The following is a 22,330-nucleotide window of genomic DNA, read 5'->3' as shown; positions in this document are numbered from 1 at the left end:
TCATGAATTGTTTTCCTGGGGTACACTACGTAACATCGATTGAATGATTGGAATCATTTGGATAAATCCATACATGCAGAAATAAATAATTAAATTCAGTAGATGGAATAATGTCTATGTAACCGAATCAGTGGGGAGTTTTTCATGGTTTCATGGTTTTATGCTCATGAGACTGTGTATTTGTGATGACTAGAGTGGTTTTCAATCATACAAATTATATAAAAAAATAATTTTATTTTCTTTTTTTACTACTTTTCTACTTTTTTTTATATGGCAGGCCTATCCGTGAGAGTGGAATACAGGTCATCCTTCAGTCCATGGAGAAGCATAGAAAAAGTGAAAACCTGATGATCAAAGCCCTACAAGTTCTTGCCAATGTGGCATGCACAATGTCAAGCTACAGTAGCTGGGCTATACATCAAGGTAGGTTTGAAATCTTATGGAGTTTCATTTGAAAAATCACCAAATGTTTCTTTCCCTCCCATTTCTCTTAGAATTCTGGATGCCTAGAACTGCATTTGTATCATTCACATTTCACCATACAACCTAACCCTTGCTGCAATGGAGTAACTTTTACAGAAATTTTTTCTTTCTTTCTTCCCGGTCATAGAATTCTGAATGCCTAGAGCTGCATTTGTATCATTCACATGTCAGCATACTTCTAACCCTTAAGGGACAAGTCCACCCTAAGAAAAACTTGATTTGAATAAAAAGAGAAAAATTCAACAAGCATAACACTGAAAATTTCATCAAAATCGGATGTAAAAATAGAAAGTTATGACGTTTCAAAGTCTCGCTTATTTTTAACAAAATAGTTATATGAACGAGCCAGTTTCTTCCAATAAATGAAGAGTCGAGATGATGTCACTCACTCACTATTTCTTTTTTTTTTTTTTTTGATTGTTTGATATGAAATATTTTGAATTTCTCGTCATTGTCATGTGAAATGAAGTTTCATTCCTCCCTGAACAGGTGGAATTCCATTATTTTTACATTTTGTGCTTCAGACAAGGAGGTCCTAATTGTCAAATTCATAAAAATTTAAATATTGTATATTCAAACAATAAAAAAACAAAAGAAATAGTGAGAGTGAGTGAGATCAACGACTCTCTCATTTGGATGTAACTGGCTCGTTCATATAACTATTTTGTTCAAAATAAGCAAAACTTTTGAAATGTCATAACTTTCTTATTTTACATCCGATTTTGATGAAATTTTCAGCATTGTGCTTGTTGATTTTTCTCTATTGATTCAAATCATTATTTTCTGAGATGGACTCGACCTTTAAGGATATGGAGTTCTCTCTCTCTCTCTTCCTTTTCATAGAATTCTGAATGCCGAGAACTGCATTTGGTTCATTCACATTTCAGCATACCTTGTAACCCTTGTGGCAATGGAGTAACTTTAACAGAAACCCTTGAATGATTCAGATAACTTTGATAATCATTGCTGAGGAGGAAGTTATATCCAGACATCAGGGTAGTTATCAGTTGCTTGAGATCTTTTCTTTCTCTCTTTTAGACCTCTTTCACCGAGAGATGTGATTATACAGCCTGAGGGCAAGTTCAATCTTACAGAATGTGTCTGGGACAAACGTCCTTTTTACTTACTTAGTGGTAATAAACGGATAATCATTTCAGATACCTGCATTTTACATTGATGATTATCGATCCTGAACATGTCTGCAGACCGACACATGTAACTGCGTCAATCGTCATTCCAGTCATTTGCGATAAGAGATGCCACCAGCCAGCAAAAATCAAAACAAATGTGCGCTCTGATGCGGATTGGTCGTCACACTGGATAGCAATCGATGGAGGGTGCCCCCGAGCAATACCACACTTCCTTCTAAGGTCACTGTGTGAACGTCTGGCGTGGCATTGACATTTGACTGTGTGAAAACTCTACCTTTCGTCTTTGTCGTAATCGCATTACCTAGTCACATGATCACGCTCTGATGGAATTGTAACCACCGTAAAGTTTTCCACTTGGTTGGAAGAGATGAGAGGTGATTGAGAAGATGACAGACACATCTCAAACATGATATTCTTAAAGAAGAAGTGTTGAAACTTTTTACCACGTTTAACCAATCAGAATCATGCATTGCCTAAAGCTTAAACATCACCTTCCTCACCTGAAATGAAATATGATGGTCTTCAGAGAGATGTAATTTGAAGCAAAGAATGATTTGATATGCCACATGAATAATTGAATTCTTGTTGCCCAGTACTCTGAGGTTTATCCATGCATTGCAGTCATAAGTTTGTTGAACCTATGTGAGATCCTTGACAAGTTGTGTCACGGTAGATTCTGTATTATGCAGACCTTTTTGTACGTTCAATTTTCAAGTGTATATTCTCTGCTGCATATCCACTGTTACTGAAGCCAGTTAGAGCAAAACACATAATGTGCCATTACTAAAGAAAGTAACATTGTAAAATAATATTGGGATTATCATTTTGTTTATCAGTCTGTTACCTGATTTCCCTGAAAGGCAGAAGCAATTTGTATTTTGGTATTCATAGAACCCCTCTCTTTGTTATTCCATATCACTGATACTTGATACTTGACTTGACTGGAAAGCAATCACCAACTTTTTGATCACATTAAAATATAAAGATTTTCATGCATTAGAGAGAAGATGAGTCCATTTTTTTTGAGATCATATAATAATAATGAGAATACATCATTAATATGGTATGGTGCATGATGAACTTGATGTTTCTCTTTTCACTTTTCAATAGAGAATATCATGATATATAAAGATCTCAAGTTTTCTTGAGATATTGGTCTGATTTTTTTCTGTCTGTTCATTCATTTATTTTATTCAAAATTCCATTCATTATAAATAACATTTATCGGTGACACCTGCCCTAGACTTTGACTACTAATTTGATTGAACCACAAGATCATATGAAGAACAAAACATCAGCCTGAACAGAATTAGGTTTGGGCTGATAGAAAGTGACAAGTTGAGCGTCATAACTCCGTCTAGGGACACAGTCTGCTGTATGTCAGCTTGAGTTGGCCTGTAAAGCATCTTTACAAGGAAAGCATCAGGAAACCCCTTCAAAATAGCCTAATTATATCCTGATTTTCTTCTTCCATTTTGAGCTGATTTATAATTTGAAGTCCTTTATAGCACCATCCATTAGACATCATCTAGGCAGTGTTTCATGAAGCATTTTGTCAGTGATTTTCACCGACAGATTTGCTCTGGGCCAATCAGATGCAAGGATTTCAGTAGCTTGTAACAGAAAGTCAGTAGGAATCACTGGCTGTTTGATTTTTGAAATGCTTTTCCATATGTCAGCATGCTCCAGGCTAGTTAGAATAAATTTGTTTTGGATTTAAGTTGAGCTTTCAGGAGAACAGCTTGTATTCAATCAGCTGCTAATGAATTGCACTTTTTTTATCATGAGGTTTGAAATGTGAAAATAAATTCATGAAACTAACTTTAAACCAGAAGAGAGAGAGAGTATTTAAGACTAACATAAGCATTCATTATTAGGAAATAGGAGAGACATAGTATTGCAAATAGAATCAAATTTCATAAATTTATAAGATCACCCATGAATATACAGCTTTTTGTGTTTGAAGGCGAAAACAATATGTTACACTTTATATTTTTCTCACCTTATACATGAAGGTTGTACTTATAAAATTTAAGAGATATGTATTTCTTGATGTTCCTTACGAATCTGCATTTAATCATATAATGAATAATGATAATCCATTGTAAAACATCAAAGGTGAAGAAAGTGTTGATCACCAGCAAACATCCCCCTGTTAATAATTTGCTATTTATAGATAAATGTGATTGCATTGAGTTACAGGTAGTCTTATCATACAATCTAAAACCATGTTATTTCTCATGAATGCTTTTGAAACACTTATGTGATGATTCAATCATTATGACTATAAACAGGTACAAGAGTACATCATGTCAGGCAAAACAGCACACTTCACGGAACATAAATCTCACGTAGGCAGGAAAGCGCTCTTATTGCACGCCGAAACTACATGCGGCAAGTTTGACGCATGTTTACATTTGCTGCTCCAGTTAGCGAGGGAGGGCCCGAGATTTAAGTGAGCATGATGCGACCGCTGCCATTCCATGAGGGCAGAACGTGTTTGGGGCTGACATACATGGGAAGGGGGAAGTCTTTAGACAGGTCTGAGGTATCCCCCTCCTAGTTTAGAGGAATATCATTACTTTTCACATCTTTTTGAACATGTTCTATAATTCCTCTTTTATAGGTTTCAGATGTATAGCCTCATCTGGGTCCAGTATCACAAAGGTTAGCGTACGCTTGATCTTTGTAACTGATTGTACATTTTGGTTAATGCAAGGAATCATAATGGTATTTTTCTTTGATGATTGCTAAGGTTTGTGTTACGGGCCCCTGTGGTATTAGTGCATTGTCAACAAATTCCCATCTTTGAAAATGCTCAATTTATCTGCTTGAATTTAGAAATTACATCATCAGAAAAAAATATCTCGGGTGAAATCCTGATTTTGCTTACCTGAAATGCATAATGCTTTCATTCTATTCACCAAGAGGAGGATAAGAACAGAGGAAAATCTGCGTTTTTTTCTTTCTCTGAATTGCAATTAACTTTGATAGTACTAGTATTCCATCCTACAATGTGGTGCTTTGCTCTTTGGATGCATGCCATAACAGATGATTTTCAGGTCTTGTTTGTATTGCGGTGTTTGACCAATCACAAGTGGGCAAAATGGTCGCATCCCTTTCTCTCTTTCATGAGTCACACGCCAGCTAATTATAGCAGTCCGAGGAGTAACTCGATTTGCGGCACTGAAATCTGTGGATTTCGTTGCCCTATATTTATCTATTTTCCCTTTTACTAGTCCTCTTTCAGCTGATTAGGTGCATTTGGAAAGTAACCTAGCAATCGACTTTTACTTTTACTGAATTATAAGGCCAATTTATTTGGAATAAAAAGGGATTCCTGTTGACCGTGGTCTTAATGAAAATAAATCTGTAATTTAGTCTTTTCCACATGATTTATTTGACCCATATTCCACGTCAGATTTACAGGAATTACTTTGTAAATCGGTTGTTCATTGGTCTCTGATTGTTTGTATCAAATAAGCTAAGTTTGTGATTTGATAGAACAAACCTTTGTTTTTAAAATTAGCAACCTATTTTTCCCAAAGGATTATCAAGCACAAATTATATCCTGTGTTACTGTCCTGACATGGCTTCTGTTTGTAATAATGAGTATTTTGTCAGTATATTTAAAGCACCCCTTCCATCTCCATGGGATTATATAAGCAATGCTTAAAAGTGCTATAGACTTTTCAAAGACTGCAAGATACTGTGCATGGCATTTTTTGTGATAGATTTGTTTAAAGCCTGTAAAGCTTTGGTAAAGGATTAGTAGTACGAATTAGTGTTTTTTTTTAATAAATTTGCATTCTCTATGACAGGAAATACTTGTAAAGAAAATTAACAAAATCCTACATTTCTGCATAAAAAAATTAGGAACATATTTTTTATAGGTGCACATGTATGATGTGGTCTTTTTTTACCACTTTAGAATTTCTAGTGGAAAAAAAAAACAAAGTCAAATGAAGTATCGAAAGAATGGTTTAACATTGTCTATATTGCAATAGAGCACCTCTAAGAAACATGATGAGATTGATTAGATTTTGTAGATCTGTCTTATGACCCAGATCATGTACATTTGGAATAGAGAAAGAGAAATAAGTGAGTGAATTTGATATATCAAACAGCTGAAACTTAAAACTGTCTTAGGTGTGGTAGCTGATTCTGTTGGTGTAAAGTTCAGCTCTAACCGCAGTGTCAAATTAGGTTTCACTTAAAGAAACTTAACAAAAATCAAACTGGCTGGTGTTGGAATGGGAAATAGTATGATTATTTTAAGATACATATATTACATCTGCTAGCAGAACTTAAGTAAATCAATGTTTACGGACGAAAAAAAAGTTAGTTGGCAATGCCATCAGATTTTTTTTCTCCCTCACACCTAGAGTTTATTAGCAATAAAGGACCCTTGCTGATATTATGTTGGATTGGGGGAAAAAAATTATGATCTACAAATTATTCTTATTAATCAATGTTTAAATCAATACTTAAAAGGGATAAGAAGGTTTGTTGCATATATTTTGGTATCATTCAATTTTCTTTTTTCTGAGGCTATGGTCTAAGCAGTGACCCAATTTCAGCTGTCGTGATTTTTCAGGAGAATTTGGGTTATGTTATGATTTGGTTATGACATGGTTTGTGGTTCAAAGTAATGAAAGGGGGGGGGGGGGGGGGGGTAGCGGCTAAGGTAGAGACCCAAGTTATCTGTTTTCGAAAATGCTAATTAAATGTTCTGTGGTATTCTAAACATTATTTTTATTTTATGACACATATAAAAATATCATACAGCAATTGTAAATAATAACAATATAGACAGACATTATTTTTAATACAGATAAGCTTGGCAAACATAATGCTAAATACTGTGATTCAGTGTGATAGGTGAATTTCTCACTTCTGTGCGGTTTCGTTTCAGTATTCTTTGCTTTGAATTTCATGATCTAATTTTTTTTTGGGGGGGGCTGAAAAATTGCATTTTCCATTATATGTGTTCTTCCTAAATCCGATAGAAAATTGGGGAGTCTAGGTCACGGTTCAGTTTGAGGCTTTGTTTTATGTTTGGGCTTCTAAAGAAGAATTTCCAAAGAAGCATTTGTTACCAGAGTGAACTTCAACAATCTATTAAAGCAACTAAAAGTTAAACTGGAGAAAGAGGATAGGGCCGAGGAAAAGAATTAGGCCTATATTGTAGAGGGAAGGAACCCACGGAATAGTAGTTGTGGGAAGTGACTTTGCTCTATTGGACATCTCCTTCAAATTCAAGGATCCTACAATCGAGTGAATCCCTTTTGAGTAGCCCTTCCAGTAGTAACCGTCCCCCATTTGTAGTCCTTTGGTTGTTGCAGTTTTTATAATTCTTTGCAATGAATATGCAGTGAGGTACTGAAACAAAAAGCAATTTTGCTCCCAATCTGTCTCTTAGTCTGCGTGTGCATATTAGAAAGCAAAATAATTAACCCGGACCCTGACATCATAATGCAAACTGCCTCCTGTAGAAATGATTTGCTTTATCAGGGTTGGGGGTGGGAAGACTTTGGTGAAGAACTTGCTTTCTGCCCCTAATGAACTGTGTGCAGTAACATATACTGTCAAATCTGTTTTAGTGACCTATGTATAGAAGGTCCACCTTTGAATAATTTTCCACAGTGAAACATGTATTACCATAACCGGTCCATAAAGATCATCCACTCAAAAAAATTACTTTTACTATCTCGCTAGGTGTGAATTTATATTCAATGGTAGCCTCACTGTAGCTGACCATGACATGTAGTAACTTCTTTGTATGTTGCTCCCTTAAGATTAGACTGAACAGATTCCTGGCCCCTGTATCACAAAGATTTGCAGTGGAATACAAATATGAAAGAATTCCTCTGATTGGTTCCTGGCCAATAGTTTGAACAAATTGCGCATGCAACGATGATCTTGATTGGCCATTGCCATTTATTGAGTGATTGCAAAACTTTGTGTTACCCTGAAAATGAAGGAGGATGGAGACTTCAAGGGGTACAACAAGGGACCCATCTTGAGACCATGGCCTGAGATGAGCTACTTGAAGAGCCATCATCAAGCAGTAGCAGACCATTAAATGTGACAGCTAGACCTGTTTGGCTTTCTTCCATGGACTGACTTGACTCAAGCGCTCAAGAGTCGAGTTAGGAAATGAAAGGAAATGGTCCAGGAAATTAGCACAGGCTAGAAGTCCTGAAGTCACTCAAGAAATGCTCCTGGAGTTATTTTTGCATCATCCGACGAGGGGGAAATCTATATTCTCCCTTACCGAGAGAAATTCTTGGATGTTCTGTAGTATTTTGACATCTAAACTGTCCAGTCGTCTAGACACATAGGTTCGTTTGTCAATTGTAAATGGTGGATGAGAAGGAGGAGGTATGAGAAATACCAAGTAGCCCCACAATGAAAACAAATAAATTCTATCTATTGGTACTTTCAATGGAAGAAAATAATGATATATCCTACTTGGGAATCGACCTCTGTACCCTAATCCAACAATACGTTAAACCGTTTGGGGAGGGATATTTGATTGCATGGGGATTAAAACTGTGTTGGTTGGACACCGGTGTCAATGGATGTTTGACTGGTGTAAAAAGAAAATGAGTTGGTTGGACACTAGTGCCCAAACAAGGCCAAAAATGTACACGAATTACTCATCCTTTCCTTTCGTTAACCTCCTTTTGTGAAGGAACATGGGAGCGGAAACCGATTTCTCGTGGGAGGATGGATATAGCATCTCCTGCCCACACAGAAACATTGTCACTCTTCGCTTCACTGCAGAGGATCATGACTTTGGAGAATTGGCAGAAAAACACCAAGAGGAGAGCTGTTGACATTTTCAAATGTTAACCACATGAATGTGTTTGTGTGGGGATAAGGGGCTTATCAGTCTCCCTTGGATATTTCTTCACATTAATATCATGTGCATGTATATTTTCTATACTGTTTTTTATTGTATATTGAATTTATAAGTTTCTGTTCCCATGCAAACTCTCTATTGTATGCCTTAGATAAATGAATGAATCTATTAAAACTCTTCTCTTTTTAGTTGTATGTGGTTAAAACTCCATAGAAAAACGTCGGCCAATTTTAGATTAAACATGTTTGCTTGTAGTATTAGAAACGGCAGTTTTGAAATATTAATTTGTACTGCGCCTATTGTACTTTTATAGAATACCCTAATCTGCACATATTTTCCTGAATTTCCACAAAAGTTCAAGTATCAAAAGTCAATTGTTACTTTAAGGAAGAAATTAAAACTATCTCCACCCACTAAATTGGTTGATACTTAAACATTTTGCAAAGTGCAGGCCTCCTTATCTGAAGGGTTCGTAAATATTTTAGTCCATATTAATTCTCTTCCTCTGTAATTAATTCTATCATGCAGTACTTTGTTAATATTTGGATGACAATATTTAGGATTGAATGATCCCGTCTGTCTAATCCTGGCTCCTCTTTGTCAAGGTTGTCTTCCAACTGTCTCCTCCTAAGCAGCAATCCTTTACTGAAGAGAGAAAATATTCTATAGGGAGGCACAGACATGTGGCTTCCGTAGCCTAAAGCTAGGTATCCCCTGATCTCTCTCTCTTTCACGCACTCTCATCCCATTTCTGTATCTATTACTTTCTCCCTCTTTTCTCTCTTCTTCTCTGACTTTCTCACAGTTTTCTTTCCCATTTTTCTTACACGCACATACAGACACACACACACACACATGCACACACCTGTTCCACAATGTTATAAGGTGAAAAGAATAAACAAGTTAAAAAAGAAAACAAGTTCATAATCATAAGAGAGAAAATATAGACCTATACTCCCTTGATTGCTTTCTTTTTACCTCTCTTTATACCATTCCTCATTCATGTACTCTTATCTGTGATTAACCAAAATGGATGAATTATGGTATTGTATTCTGCTTTTGTATAATACTATTAATACATCCGACTGACATCTCAATGCACTTTATATTATATCATTACCAAGATCAGATGATCCTGGTTTGCCTGCACACAATGTATGCATTTTTTCCACTCCCTGGGGGGTAATCCAACAGTTTTCAAAATTCAGTTTTTAAACTCAACTGCTAGGCATAGCACATATGCTATCGCTTCCTACCAGGAACCCATTTATTACTATAGCTGTAAAGACTTCATCTTTCTTTCCTGAAGCTTGTTCCAAATTAATATCTCTTTGATTGATCTTGTAGACGTTAGTTGTAAATTAAAATCTTCCTGGCTTGAAGTACATGTATTGATATTCTCATTTTCAATGCATGGTGGGGATTTTGAGCTTCCTTTTGTTCTACTCAGCTCCTCTCTTACAGAAGAAGGTACTGGGTGATAAAAAAAGCTAATAAGTATCAAATCTTTCCTATTTCTACTGCCTTCCATATGTTTAGACATTTTGAGCTCTGTTCAAATTATCAACTTTGTATCCATTGACGAGAACTATATGATCATCATTATTTCAATTTCTGAAGATATGAAAGGTAACTATAATGCCCTTTTCATAAACCTATCCTCCAATTAGCCGCCTAAGAGTAATGCGGATAATTCAATAAAAATTGCGTTCACAAACTCCGAAAATAAGCCGCATTATTTTTACGAGCGCTCGTCCTGAAAAAGGCGGATAATTGTCATGACAACTGGACACGCCCCCTCCCGATGCGGTTGTGTTGGAAAAGGGTGACCTTGTGACCGCACCATGGCAATTATCCGCATTATTTGGAAATGCGTTCATAAACTCAAAATCTTGTCCCGATGCTGCTATTATGCGGATAATAGCAGCATCAAAATAATGCGGATTACTCTTGTCCTCCTCCAATTTTACGACCAAATTATGCTGCTATTAGCCGCATAATTGGGTTTATGAAAGGGGTATTAGTATAGTGGAAATGTGGAATAATTTAGCACCTTTCAATTTCTCTTTAGCTTGTTTGTTTCTTATTCGTATGTATATACTCTCTTAGGATTAGAAAATGAACTTTGATTTTTTTAAAACTTGAAATTTGATTTTTTTTAAATTCAAAAGCTTAGAATGAGAAGTACAATTTAGGGACTTGGAGCAAGGTCTGGGCCATATATTTTAGTGGGAATCCTCAGCATCTTTTGCAATGGCCATCCTGTATTCCCCATTGCTTTGTCTATGATGAGATGAGGGAATTATTGATAAAAAGATGCTGTGCTGGATACCTACTAAAAAGACACTGTTGAAACTAGTGTTCTGGGTACATTATATCAAGCTTTTGCTTCTGTATGTTTAGGGGAAGTGCATCGAGTTAAAGCTTGAACATGTCTTGAATTGTCAGGGATATTTTAACTTCTTCCAAAATGATGTAAGATAACTCTTAAATCTATATCACCTCTCCCAAGAGCCTACTTCATAAAGAACGTGTACTTACACTATGGCAACCTAGCGATTAGGGCAACAACCATGGTAATGGGGCTCAGCAGCCAATCACTATCAAGATTTTCATGGAAGTTACAATGATAGCAAAGCTACCATAGTTGTTAAGTCTCTTTAAAACAGTCCACAGATTGCCTGGATTAAAAAGATGGGTTAGTTTAAATCCATGGGTTCTAGTTAACCCACATTTGAAAATTCAGGTCAGTGTGTTTAGGATAGTTAAACGCAATCACAATGAATTCTCTTGAAGGTTCTTTTCCAAAGGTACCCCTCCCCCCATTCCCACCTGTTCCATATCTGTGTGATGATGGTGCAAATTTGTTCACAATGTTCCATTTAAATGACTACTTCCTGGCTAGGTTATCCTCTCTGAAGTCACAGCTATCAACAACTCACAATACAGAACACATATCAAAAGCAGCTAGATTAGCACAAAGACATTATGTTGGACAAAAAATTAGGCCAGAAATATTAAGAGAGAGAGTCTGAATTGATTGAAGAGCCTAGAGAATGTAGGCTGTATTCAGAAAGCAATGACAGCTAGCACAGATTCCCACATCCGTTTCCAGGGCAGAAAGTCCCCAAATCTCACAGGGCTTGGGATACCTGTGGGACACCCGAAAAATAATGTTTCCCTGACTGTGCAGTATAATCACTTTAATGAGCAGATAGAGCTGGCTCGCTTTGTCTTTTATTCGAGGAAAAAGTACCTAAGACCTTGGAATATGGGGGATGACTAGCTCATTGTCATTCTCTTTGCCAAATGTCAGTCTACTTTCTGAAAATTCGAACAATCAGCATGAACAACGAAAGACAATGTCATCACTCATTCAATGGCGTGATTCTCCTTCAGGGTCGCTTGGGGAATGCTCGGTGAATTTCAAAATGATTTGATTTGGAAAGGGAAAGGGTTCTGAACCTCTATATTCAAATACAAGGAAAAATGAAATCGGGGAGCTCGGCAAACCACGTTCATAGGCCTGATGCATTCAAGGTATTATTTTTGCTTGTCAAATCCTTGTAATCTGTGACTATAGAATGATCTTGACATACATTTTGCGAGAGTTTTCGTAGTCGGATCCTTGGGATATCAGAGTGGATGCATGTCTCTGTCTGGTATATTTCTGATTGATTAGTGTTAGCATTGCCCTGCATGACGGCTTTTTTTTTGAAGCACGAACTTGCAACGTTCATCCAAGAGAATCAAAATGAATGATTTATGGTTTTGTTAATTGTTATTGATACTTGTGTTTTACTCAACATAATTATCTTCTTTGAAGATTCTCTCTGTCAAGGATGAGTCATGCTCAAGCTATGTTATTCCAATGAATATATCAAAGGAGACTGTACAAAATTTTGATATGTCAGACTTCAGGTAAACTTTCATTAGTCGACCTTCCATCAGTGGGATATTCATCCAAGTCAAAGCAATATTTTGGACCAGATTATGCAAAAAGTTATCTCTTTATTATTTATCTCTTGTTATTTTTCTTCAGTCAAACCGTTACTGTGTACCCAATGCATTTCATTTTGTAGGCAAAGTTACCTTTATATTCTACAAGTTGGTTTGATACCTGCAAGTACACAGGACATTGTGGCATGGCACGACTGCATATCCTTAAACATCTCTTGACTTTTTTACATTCATGTCAATGCTATGATTACAACTTTTTTTTCCTGTTGTACATTAATGAGGTAGGATAAGACCAAGGAGCTTGGTAAGACACTGCAGCCATCTCTACAGCAATTGGTCTTGACACGTTTCGTCAACTAGACATTTCCCTTTGAAATTGCATTCCTTGGCTCCTTCCTTCCAGGTTTTGGTAGTGAGGAGTGAGACTATGATGTGCACCTGGTATCAAGATTGATCTTCACTTCTCAGTCCATACACTCCTGGAACTGAATGATCGCTAATATGGGATGAAAGAAGTCATTGGGTCACCATGTATGTCCTACACAACTTAAGTGTGACGGCAGAAGTGGCTGGAATAGTACAGGCATTCAAACTGTTTGTTGAAATCAATTGCTCTTCGGCAAAAGTATCATCAGTGGATCAAGTTGTCAATTGAAAAATGTCCCCTTGGCTTCATATTTTGTGTGATGCAGTTGTACCACGCAGATCAAATGCATACGGGGGTGTGATCGCATTTTCGAAATTGTAAGTTCATATTTCTTGTGTGTGTTATGAACTGTAAGTTGTGAATTGTGCCTGTACTCCCTATTTTTGCTGTTGTACATGTTACAAACTTTACCAAAGGATGCTGTATTGCATCTGAAACTATATAGGCCTTTCACTTCTGAGAACTACCTCTGCATCTGCAAAGTGAAACCTTTTTATAATGTAAGTTCTGAAAGGGCTTGTTGTTCTCCCATTTCTCACATTGTTACACGACAATTACCTGATGTTCGACTGGGAACTTGCCTCAATGATGCTCTAAGGGAAGACATCCCGGATTACAACCACTGTTTTCCTCTCACCAGATGTGGAACTTTCCTTGGAAAGCTAGAAGGGACTCATGTCGTCTGTCAGCTTTATGCCTCACTGAGCCAGACATGAAAATAACAAATGCTGTAAACACAGGGAACTTTATTTTTAACATTTTGGTTTTCCTCCTGATATGGGGCATTGATTTTGCTGGATATCTGATGGGAGAACAAAGTGATAATGTGAGTTTTCCCCTTCACATATAGGCTTGTAGTATTATGGGAACAAGTGATAATTTTGATCAGCAAATGTATTTATTGTATTGTGCTCTGAGCACTCTATGGAGTGAATGTATCTATTTATATAAATGTCATATTATTATCATTGTTGTTGTTGTTATCTATAGTATAATTATTATTATAATTATCATAATTATTATCTTTATCATTATTATTATCATTATTATTATTATTATTATTATTATTAGTAGTAGTAGTAGTAGTAGTAGTAGCAGTAGCAGTAGTAGTAGTACTAGTAGTAGTACTAGTAGTAGTAGCAGCAGTAGTAGTAGTAGTGGTATATTTATTATTATTGTTATTATAACTATCATTCTTATTGTTGTTGTTGTTGCTGTTATTATTATTATCATTACAAACCTTATTTACCTGCAGAGTTCACTGAGGAGCAATTGGATCGACAGATGTTGTCTGCCAGTGATACCTTGGACTACATCAAGACAGAGGCTGTTCCATTCATACAGATGGTCATGGAGGATTTTATTAAGAATGATGAGATCCAGATAGAAGGGAAAAGAATCGTTGCTTGCTTTGGATACCACTCCCCTAGAAGGTATGTTATTATGGACATTGTGAACAAAACAGAAACTTTCCTGAGAATGCTATATACTTCAATAAAATTCAAGGTAGAAAGGGCATTTTGCAGTTAGAACGTTCTCTTCCTGTACCTTAAAGTCCTTTTTATTTATATAGACAGTTGGGAGTTTAAGATTTGCATGATGACATTGTGGACTGCACATTTGTCACATTCTGTCCCTTAATTGTCCACTATTAAAACCAAGAATCCAAAAATATTGATTCTCATGTCATCAAAACTCTAGGTCATTAGCATTTATTTGGCATTCTCACAAACCGCATACCCTTGGCTTTAGCCTACATGTAAAGTGTGATCTTACAGGTTTTAATTATTAAGTCAATGGGCCCTATCAACGACATTGACCACATGATGGGTGGAAGGGGACACCCTCTACAATCTAAAACTCCCAAATGTAAGGCATCACTCACATCAATAACACTGCCACAATCTGATTTAAAAAAAAATGTACTACAGGGCATTTTCACGGTAACTGACGTTACACGGCACAATTTTTATACACACTTTTCATCGTGTGTTTGATTATCTCTAAAACAACAAATGATCGGAATTTGCTTAAAAGCAAACTCCCATCATTTGTTGTGTTAGAGATAATCATACACACACTGAAAAGTGTGAAATCGTGCCGTGTAACGTCAGTTACCGTGAAAATGCCCTTCACTGGATGGTGTTTAGGTCCAGGTGTTGAGATTTAGGTCCAGGTGTTAAGATTTAGGTCCAAGTGTTGAGATTGAAGACAGTTTTGAAGCAAACCACAAACACAGGTGCTCAGATAAGAACAGATGATACCAACGTATGCCATATTTTCATGAGTCATTTCTTAGACCTCCCTAACTTCAAGTTCACTGTAGTAGACTGATGTCACCCCCCCCCCCTCCCCTCCCATGCTCTATAACCTTAATGAGCAATGTAGCTAAAAAAGACCTGAAAATGATGGCGGCAAATAGGAAGGTTGTGCATTATGCCATATATTCTGGCCAAATATCTGACATTCATTTATAAAATTGATTGACATAAAATAAGGAAGATGTGGTAGACTGATGCTAGTGTCCATACGTTTAATTTCGATTTGTCTAATGCCAATTCGTCAAAATGCCAACTTGTCTACTATCATTTGGTCTACCATCGTTTTGTCCACAATCCACTTGGTCTAATTGCCAATTCGTCCACTCACCATTTCGTCTAATAACCAGTTGGTCCAATAGCCATTTAGTCCATGTATCATTTGGTCTAATTGGACTAAGTGTTAATGGTGCAAAATGAATGAAAATAAAGTGGATATTAGACCAACTGGTTATGAGAAGAAATGGTCATAGACAAAATGGTGATTAGACAAAGTGATGATTGAACCAAATGGTTATTGGACCAAATGGTTGTTAGACGAAATGTTGATGGACAGAATGGCATTAGACAAGTAGACCATGTGGTGAATGGCCGAGTTGGCAGTAGACGAATTTGCAATTTACGGTTCATACAGCTCCCATGCCAGGTTTAACACCAAACTTACTTCAACTCATTCCCTGTTTTAATGAAAATTAAATCTGTTTTTAGTCCATCTCCTAGTCAGTCAGGAATTAGGCAATTCGACTGGATTGGGTAAAAGACCTTAACTTTACCACAAGATGAAACAAGTCTTGATTTTATCTAGTCAATTGAGTTCTGTTTGTCCACTGGCAACTGCAACTTTATTACAAATTATAAAGCTAAATGAGCAATTCAAGTTAATTTGAATTTATCAAAGATTTTCGACACAATGACTATAATATGATCAGTGCTCAAAAGAATAGCAAGAACACATACCATAAGACCTACCATGCCATTGATAAGCCATTGAAAAGTGTTTTTGATATGATTTTGAATAGGCGTCTTGGAATTACAGAGACTGAAAAATGCAAATCTAGGCAGAGCAAGGAGCAACTCTGTAGGAAACAAGAAAAGCCTCTGGGATTTTCCCAGGGAATGGGTAATGATTACGTTAGGTGAGCCAGCTAATAGCAGGAAGGCTTGCTCTTGAAACAAAGAATATGGTGAGAGGCTGCTTGGGGATCATCCTCTTCAAGATACCCCTAGCTAACTCTACTGCCTGTGCTGCCTGGGAAGAAAGGCCGATGGAAACTCCCTAATCCTAACCAGACAGTGAATCATAGTTCCTCTACTGTTCTTTCATTAACCCTCACCATCCCTCCTTCATTCAACCCTGACAAAGTCCTTAACTTGCTGGAGACTGAATAATTTCGCTTTAACACATGTTTTTCATTGACTCCAGTTTGTGCATATGCGAGCTCAGTGTCCAACGGGTTAAATCTTTGGTTTTACTTGCATGCTGTATTAAGCAGTCATTTATCAGTGGTTGTACATTTGCACACTGCAATTCACCACATATGACAATACACCAGACAGTGGTCCGTATTGTTACCTGAAGAAAAAGTCATCTAAAAGCTGTATGGGCTGTGTGCACCTTTACCCCAGAAACACACGTTTAAAGGTTCAGTGCAGCAGTTTGCTTTAAGGGATTTTGCATTTGTCTCTGAAAGGTCATTCTTGAGTACCAATACTGTTAGAAATCAATGAGCTCCTCAAATCTTAACCATGATTCTACTACACGACTTCTTTTCCAATTTGGATGAACCTCAAGTGGTACTTTCTACATTGCCCTGCACTTCCTGGGACAAACTCATGGCTCTGTTATGTGCAGTGGGTAGGCTTAAGAAGTGTGGGATATGATTTTGTAATGCTCCAGGCATCTTTTTATGATACTTATTTTATTTCAAGAAAATGTAAAAAGAAAAATAAAGAGATAAAAAGAAATAGATTTTCATTAAAAAAATCAATGGAAAAAAGAGTTTTTATGAGTTTTAACTTTCTTATTTTTGAAAAGTGAGAGGGGGCAAAATCCTGTGAAAGTGATAAAGTAATGCTGTATGCCTGAGAAGATAATTCTCTGGAGTCCTCACCTTTGGGGGCCATTGATGAAAATGATAAAACCAATCATTGCACCAGGAGACTTGACATTAAGATGATCAAAGAGTGAGAGAGAGATTGGCAATTAGCAGACTTGCCTTGAAGATCTTTCACGTTTGGGTGATCTGCGATGAAAGAACAGTATCGAAACCACTCTGGTTTTAGTAATCATTTGTGTTATGGGATTGCGTCCCAGTTGATGCATTCTTCCTATTTCTGTGAACTTGTCTCGTTGCTTATCTCCTGGGGAACATTTCATGAACAATTCTGTCAATGATTTTCACTGACAACTTTGTTGTGAGCCAATCAGATGCAAGCATTGCAGTAGTTTAGTACAACAGTCAGTGAATATCACTGACTTGTTGTTCCGTGAAATGCTCTCCTAAAATATTTGTTATCTCTTCTAGATAGAGTGGCATTGGCCTCATTGTAAAAGTGGTAATTTGACGTGACCTTTCAATAAATGATGTTTACTTCCTGCAAGACGTGTATCAATATTTAGATGATAATTTTGGATGAAAAGGGAATTTGTACTCATATTGTGATAAATCCTGATGAAGACCACTTTAATATAGCCCTATTATGTGATTGACACTTCCTCATCATAAACTAGGCTATTTAAGAGGAACAGAAACAAAGAGGAATATGATGGTTTTGTCTTGATATCCATGATAATGTTGAGGTTCATCCCCATTGGAGATGTAGAGTCATGGGTAAAGATAATTTACAGACAGACAGAATACTGTAAAGATACAGAACAATGAGGTTGTCTTCAAGTTTACAAAAAAAAGAAATATCACTCACAAATTGGCACAAAAGCGTGAGACATAGTCAACTCGATGAAAGATTGGCACTTGTAAGAAACGGACAAGGAGTGACAACACGCCTTGTCAGAATGGGTAACGAACTTCAACGTGTGATGGTATAAGAAGCTGACGGGGATTAGCCCAAACTGACCCTTCTCGTGATTCAGTTCAAATTTGCATGATAAAAAGTGAATCAGCGGTACCACACCATATTTGGCCAATAGAAAATTTTGGAAAATAGAACTTGGGCGATGATTTAAGATTCCTAATATTTAGGCAGATAAGTGATAAACTTGTGCACTTTTTGTTATGAAATTGAGCACAGTGGTAGAATTTTAGGCAAAAAGCATTTTAAGGAGAAATTTTGAGAAGTGCGCAATCTGAAAGAAGAGTTCCAATTAAAATATAAGTTTTCCAGCAGGTTATGTTTTAATGCGATGATTACTTTTGATGGTGCTAGTAATTGTTATAAGTAACAACTACAACATTGCAATCATGGTATGGTACAGTATTCTCAAACAGGCAAACAACCAAGAAATATATCTCAAATAAATACTACACCAATTATCTTGAGACTGCAGTCAGACTCGATCAAGGTTACATGGTCAGAGAGGCAAAACTTGTGGGTGGGGACAGTTCAAAGATAGTGAAAGAAACCAAGGCATTACAAACCAACTACTGTCAATAGCCATTATATGAAGATTACATGTGAAATTCTGTGCTGGACTTTCGAGTCTCTCAGAATCAGCATCAAAAGTAAGAATAATATCCCACAGTGCTCTCACTCTATCTCCCCCATCTAATCAATATTGTCTGATGCATGTCTTCAACCTCCTGAAATTGACAAATTCTGATATAATTATCCTTATTTATTCATTTTTGCAAATTCGTATAAAATTACCAGAATACACGCAGACAAGCACAAATTGAATTATGACCAACAATGGTCTCATCTCCATTGCGACTTATCCCCCTAATATAAAGTGTCATATTAACATTAAAACACAGACACCAATCAATTGAATCATGGGATAGAAATTTGTTGCTGAGATATCACCGAGAATCTGCTCTTTATCGTCTGACAGACTGATTATTAGAATCTGTATATACAGGAAAAATTCAATGTAATTAGATCAATCCTCCATTGTGTAAGAAGTCTTCTTACATCTCTTGTAAATTTTGATAAAATCAATGACGATCAACACATTCCCATACCGATAAAAAGTGAAGTTTTGTTGGCCTGCATTTACAGTGCCCAAATAGAATATATGAACAATGTAGTAACAAATCCTGTTGAATTTGAATGAATATTGGGTGGTATGAAGATAATGATATTAATGATGCAGCTGTTACATAGACTTCTGCCCAGATTGTTCTATGAAAATCATATTTGTTTATTTTTAAATCAAAGTATAGTAATCTAGCAAAAAATGTGTGCACAGTATATTTCGGCAGGATATTACAAAGCTGGAAATGAAATTGGGAAAGAGGACTATGTGAAACAAAAACAAAGATGCATGAGTAGATTTAACTGACTGTATGCAGACAAATGCTCCCATAAAGCAATTTAATCATGTTTTAAAGAAAATAATGAGAATGAGTTTGGGGAAAAAGAATATTTTTTGAAGGATTAGGATTTTTTTAGGATCCTCTTGAGAATTGCATGTAAATGCAAAAAGAAATGTTAGGGGAAAGTGTTGTGTAAGCCAGCACGATCCCCCAAATTTAGCTTAATCCTATGGGATTAGAATAAGGATATCTTAATCTTCACCTGGATAAAATCATCCATCATCTTCCATGCTTCTCTTCCATTCCACTGTCTATGATCAGTTACTCATTCTTATTAGGATTCCTTGAAGATCATGTCGGGAGGGAAGGAAGGAAACTTGTAGCGATGGGAGAAAAAAAGTACAAAGAATAGGAAAAGCAAACAATTCTGAAGATAATTTTGTGCGGGAAGTTGCACATCAAGTCAAGTTTCAGCAAGCTGATTAAGACTTCAGGAAATGAAAAGACAGAATAAGGACAAAAATAGGAGTTAATTTGAACCAAGAGTCATCAGGCAGCAGCATGGGCATACTGTAGAATACCAGCAAAGGATTTAAAATAATGCTTTTCAAAGATATTGGAGTAAAGAATTTTCTTCATATTCATTGACACCAAGATAATTTCCTTTTCAGTTGATAATTGTTTGATCTATTCCATTAAGACAAAGAATTGGTTGAACAAAACCTTTTTTGGGGTGGGTTTTGCAATGGAAGTATGGAAAATTTTCAAGATTTTCATCAGTTTTCATTACTGTTTACCATGATAGCCAATATTGATAGTAGGCCTAAACCATGATATTAATAAATTGAATTAAATTGTCTTTGCTTGTTTTAATTAAATACTAACTCTCATAATCATTTCGAGATCCTATTTGATAAAATTAATTAATGCATAATTTCCTTTCAGTAATTATATTACCCTCTCTTCATATATGAAAAGTGTGTCCATTCCCTTCTGATTTCTATGATTGTTTCTTCTTTATCTCTTCTTGTTACTTAGAAGTTTCATGAAAATTACATTCTCCATCTTTTTCTCTTGTATTTCCTTGGGACAGGAATAGTAGAATATGAATGGATTACTTCTAGCACAGCTTAATCTCCATAATCTGCTTCACCCATCGAAATAGATGCAATGTTTTAATCCCGAATGTCAAGGATGTTGACAACATATCAGAAAGAGGCTGATGAGTAGAAGTAACAAGTTTTGCTGTCACTTTGAGTTGCACCACTTGATATTCTGTATAGTTTATAAAAAAGACTTCACATTTTGAGAAAATAAAGGATAGAAAGGATTTATTTCAAGATTTGGGGATCACAATTTTGACATTCCAATGACAGGTTAATGTTTTGGTCAGGTCTATGGAGGCCATTTTTACACATTTGGTTGACGTAAATGCATCATTCATGATTTTTTTAAATGAAACATATTCAATTGAGATGTTGTACTGAACCATTTGGGATATGGCTTTGTTTAGCTATATATCTTTCCCTAAATACTTATTTTATCCTCATTCACATGGAAATGTTAAAATATTCCCTTTCAAAATCTGACATATGATATATTTCTTTTTCAAAAATTTCATTTGATTTCTACATACATATACATTGTTAACAGTACTGGAAGTCTAATATGTAAGATTTAAGCATTGTCATGCCCCTGTCGCCAACCCCAAATTTATGAGGTTGATTCTTCAAGTCATTGTTTGAGTCACTATTATTCTTCAGACAATAGGCTGTGGTTTCTGGGTCAAGGTAGAGCAAGGTTTTGACATAATCTTCCTAGTCAGGTAGATCTTAAATTATTCAACATCTTTATATCAAGTAAAGTGCCTAGGTGAGTTAATGACTGGACTCTCTTATAATTACCACCAGCACAGACATTCTGTAATTAATTTTTAAATGAAAATGGCCAAGGTTGTGGATCATTAAGGAAGCTTTGATTTACGTCTTGGGGTTCGATGACTTTATGTTATTTCATAGATGAAGTATGGCATCACCTGTTGCATTGTGGGATTGTTGAATTCCATCACGGTTCAACCTTCAAGTTAGCTTCCGGGCGAGCATTTCATGAATCCAACTAGTCTGTGATGTTCACTGGCAACTGTTATAAGCTAGTGAAATCCTTGCATCTGATTGGCTCAGAACAAATCAGTTGATGTGGATCACTGACAAGATGAGCCATGAAACACTCCCCTAGTTAAACTACAACTATGACCCTGATTGAATGGGATTAAACCTGCTTGACATAGTTCTTGTGTAGACCTGAAATTTATGAGATATTTAGGCAGATAGTAACTTTTTAACTTCACTTCAACCTATCCCCGCCTCTTTTTCTCTCTCTTCCCTTCCTTCATGATGCTAACCCAAACCATCACCTGTCCAGCTCCGGGGGGGGGGGGGCACTCAACCTAAAAAGTGGTAGGGGTGTGCCGCGGGCCTTGGAGCGGGCTTATTGTAAAAAGGAGGGTCCTCAGAACGGGCTTCGGAACTACAATTTTGTGAAAACGGGGGTCCTTGGAACGGATCGCCAGCGTGTGAGTACTTGCGTATGCACCCCTATGGAACGGGCATGCGTGCATGATGCAGCTAGCGCGGCCTCCGCTGGGTGCACTCCCACAGAGCGCTCGGCGGCCGCTTTTCGCCAAAATTGCA

At 36.6% G+C, this 22,330-nt stretch overlaps 1 protein-coding gene across 1 annotated transcript in view; it reads left to right on the top strand.

The window, feature by feature from the left end:
* LOC121412088 overlaps positions 1-22,330 on the top strand; it is an 86,105-nt gene that overhangs the window by 34,596 nt on the left and 29,179 nt on the right. The window contains exons 6-8 of the mRNA XM_041604997.1: positions 172-176; positions 278-423; positions 14,145-14,322. Coding sequence (XP_041460931.1) covers positions 172-176; positions 278-423; positions 14,145-14,322 — 329 coding nt within the window. The remainder of the gene's footprint in view (positions 1-171; positions 177-277; positions 424-14,144; positions 14,323-22,330) is intronic.

This window comes from Lytechinus variegatus, chromosome 3 (assembly GCF_018143015.1).
Source record: "Lytechinus variegatus isolate NC3 chromosome 3, Lvar_3.0, whole genome shotgun sequence".
Classification (NCBI taxonomy): Eukaryota; Metazoa; Echinodermata; class Echinoidea; order Temnopleuroida; family Toxopneustidae; genus Lytechinus; species Lytechinus variegatus.
The sequence above is the reverse complement of the archived record's forward strand: the minus strand, read 5'-3'. Positions and strand labels throughout refer to the sequence as shown.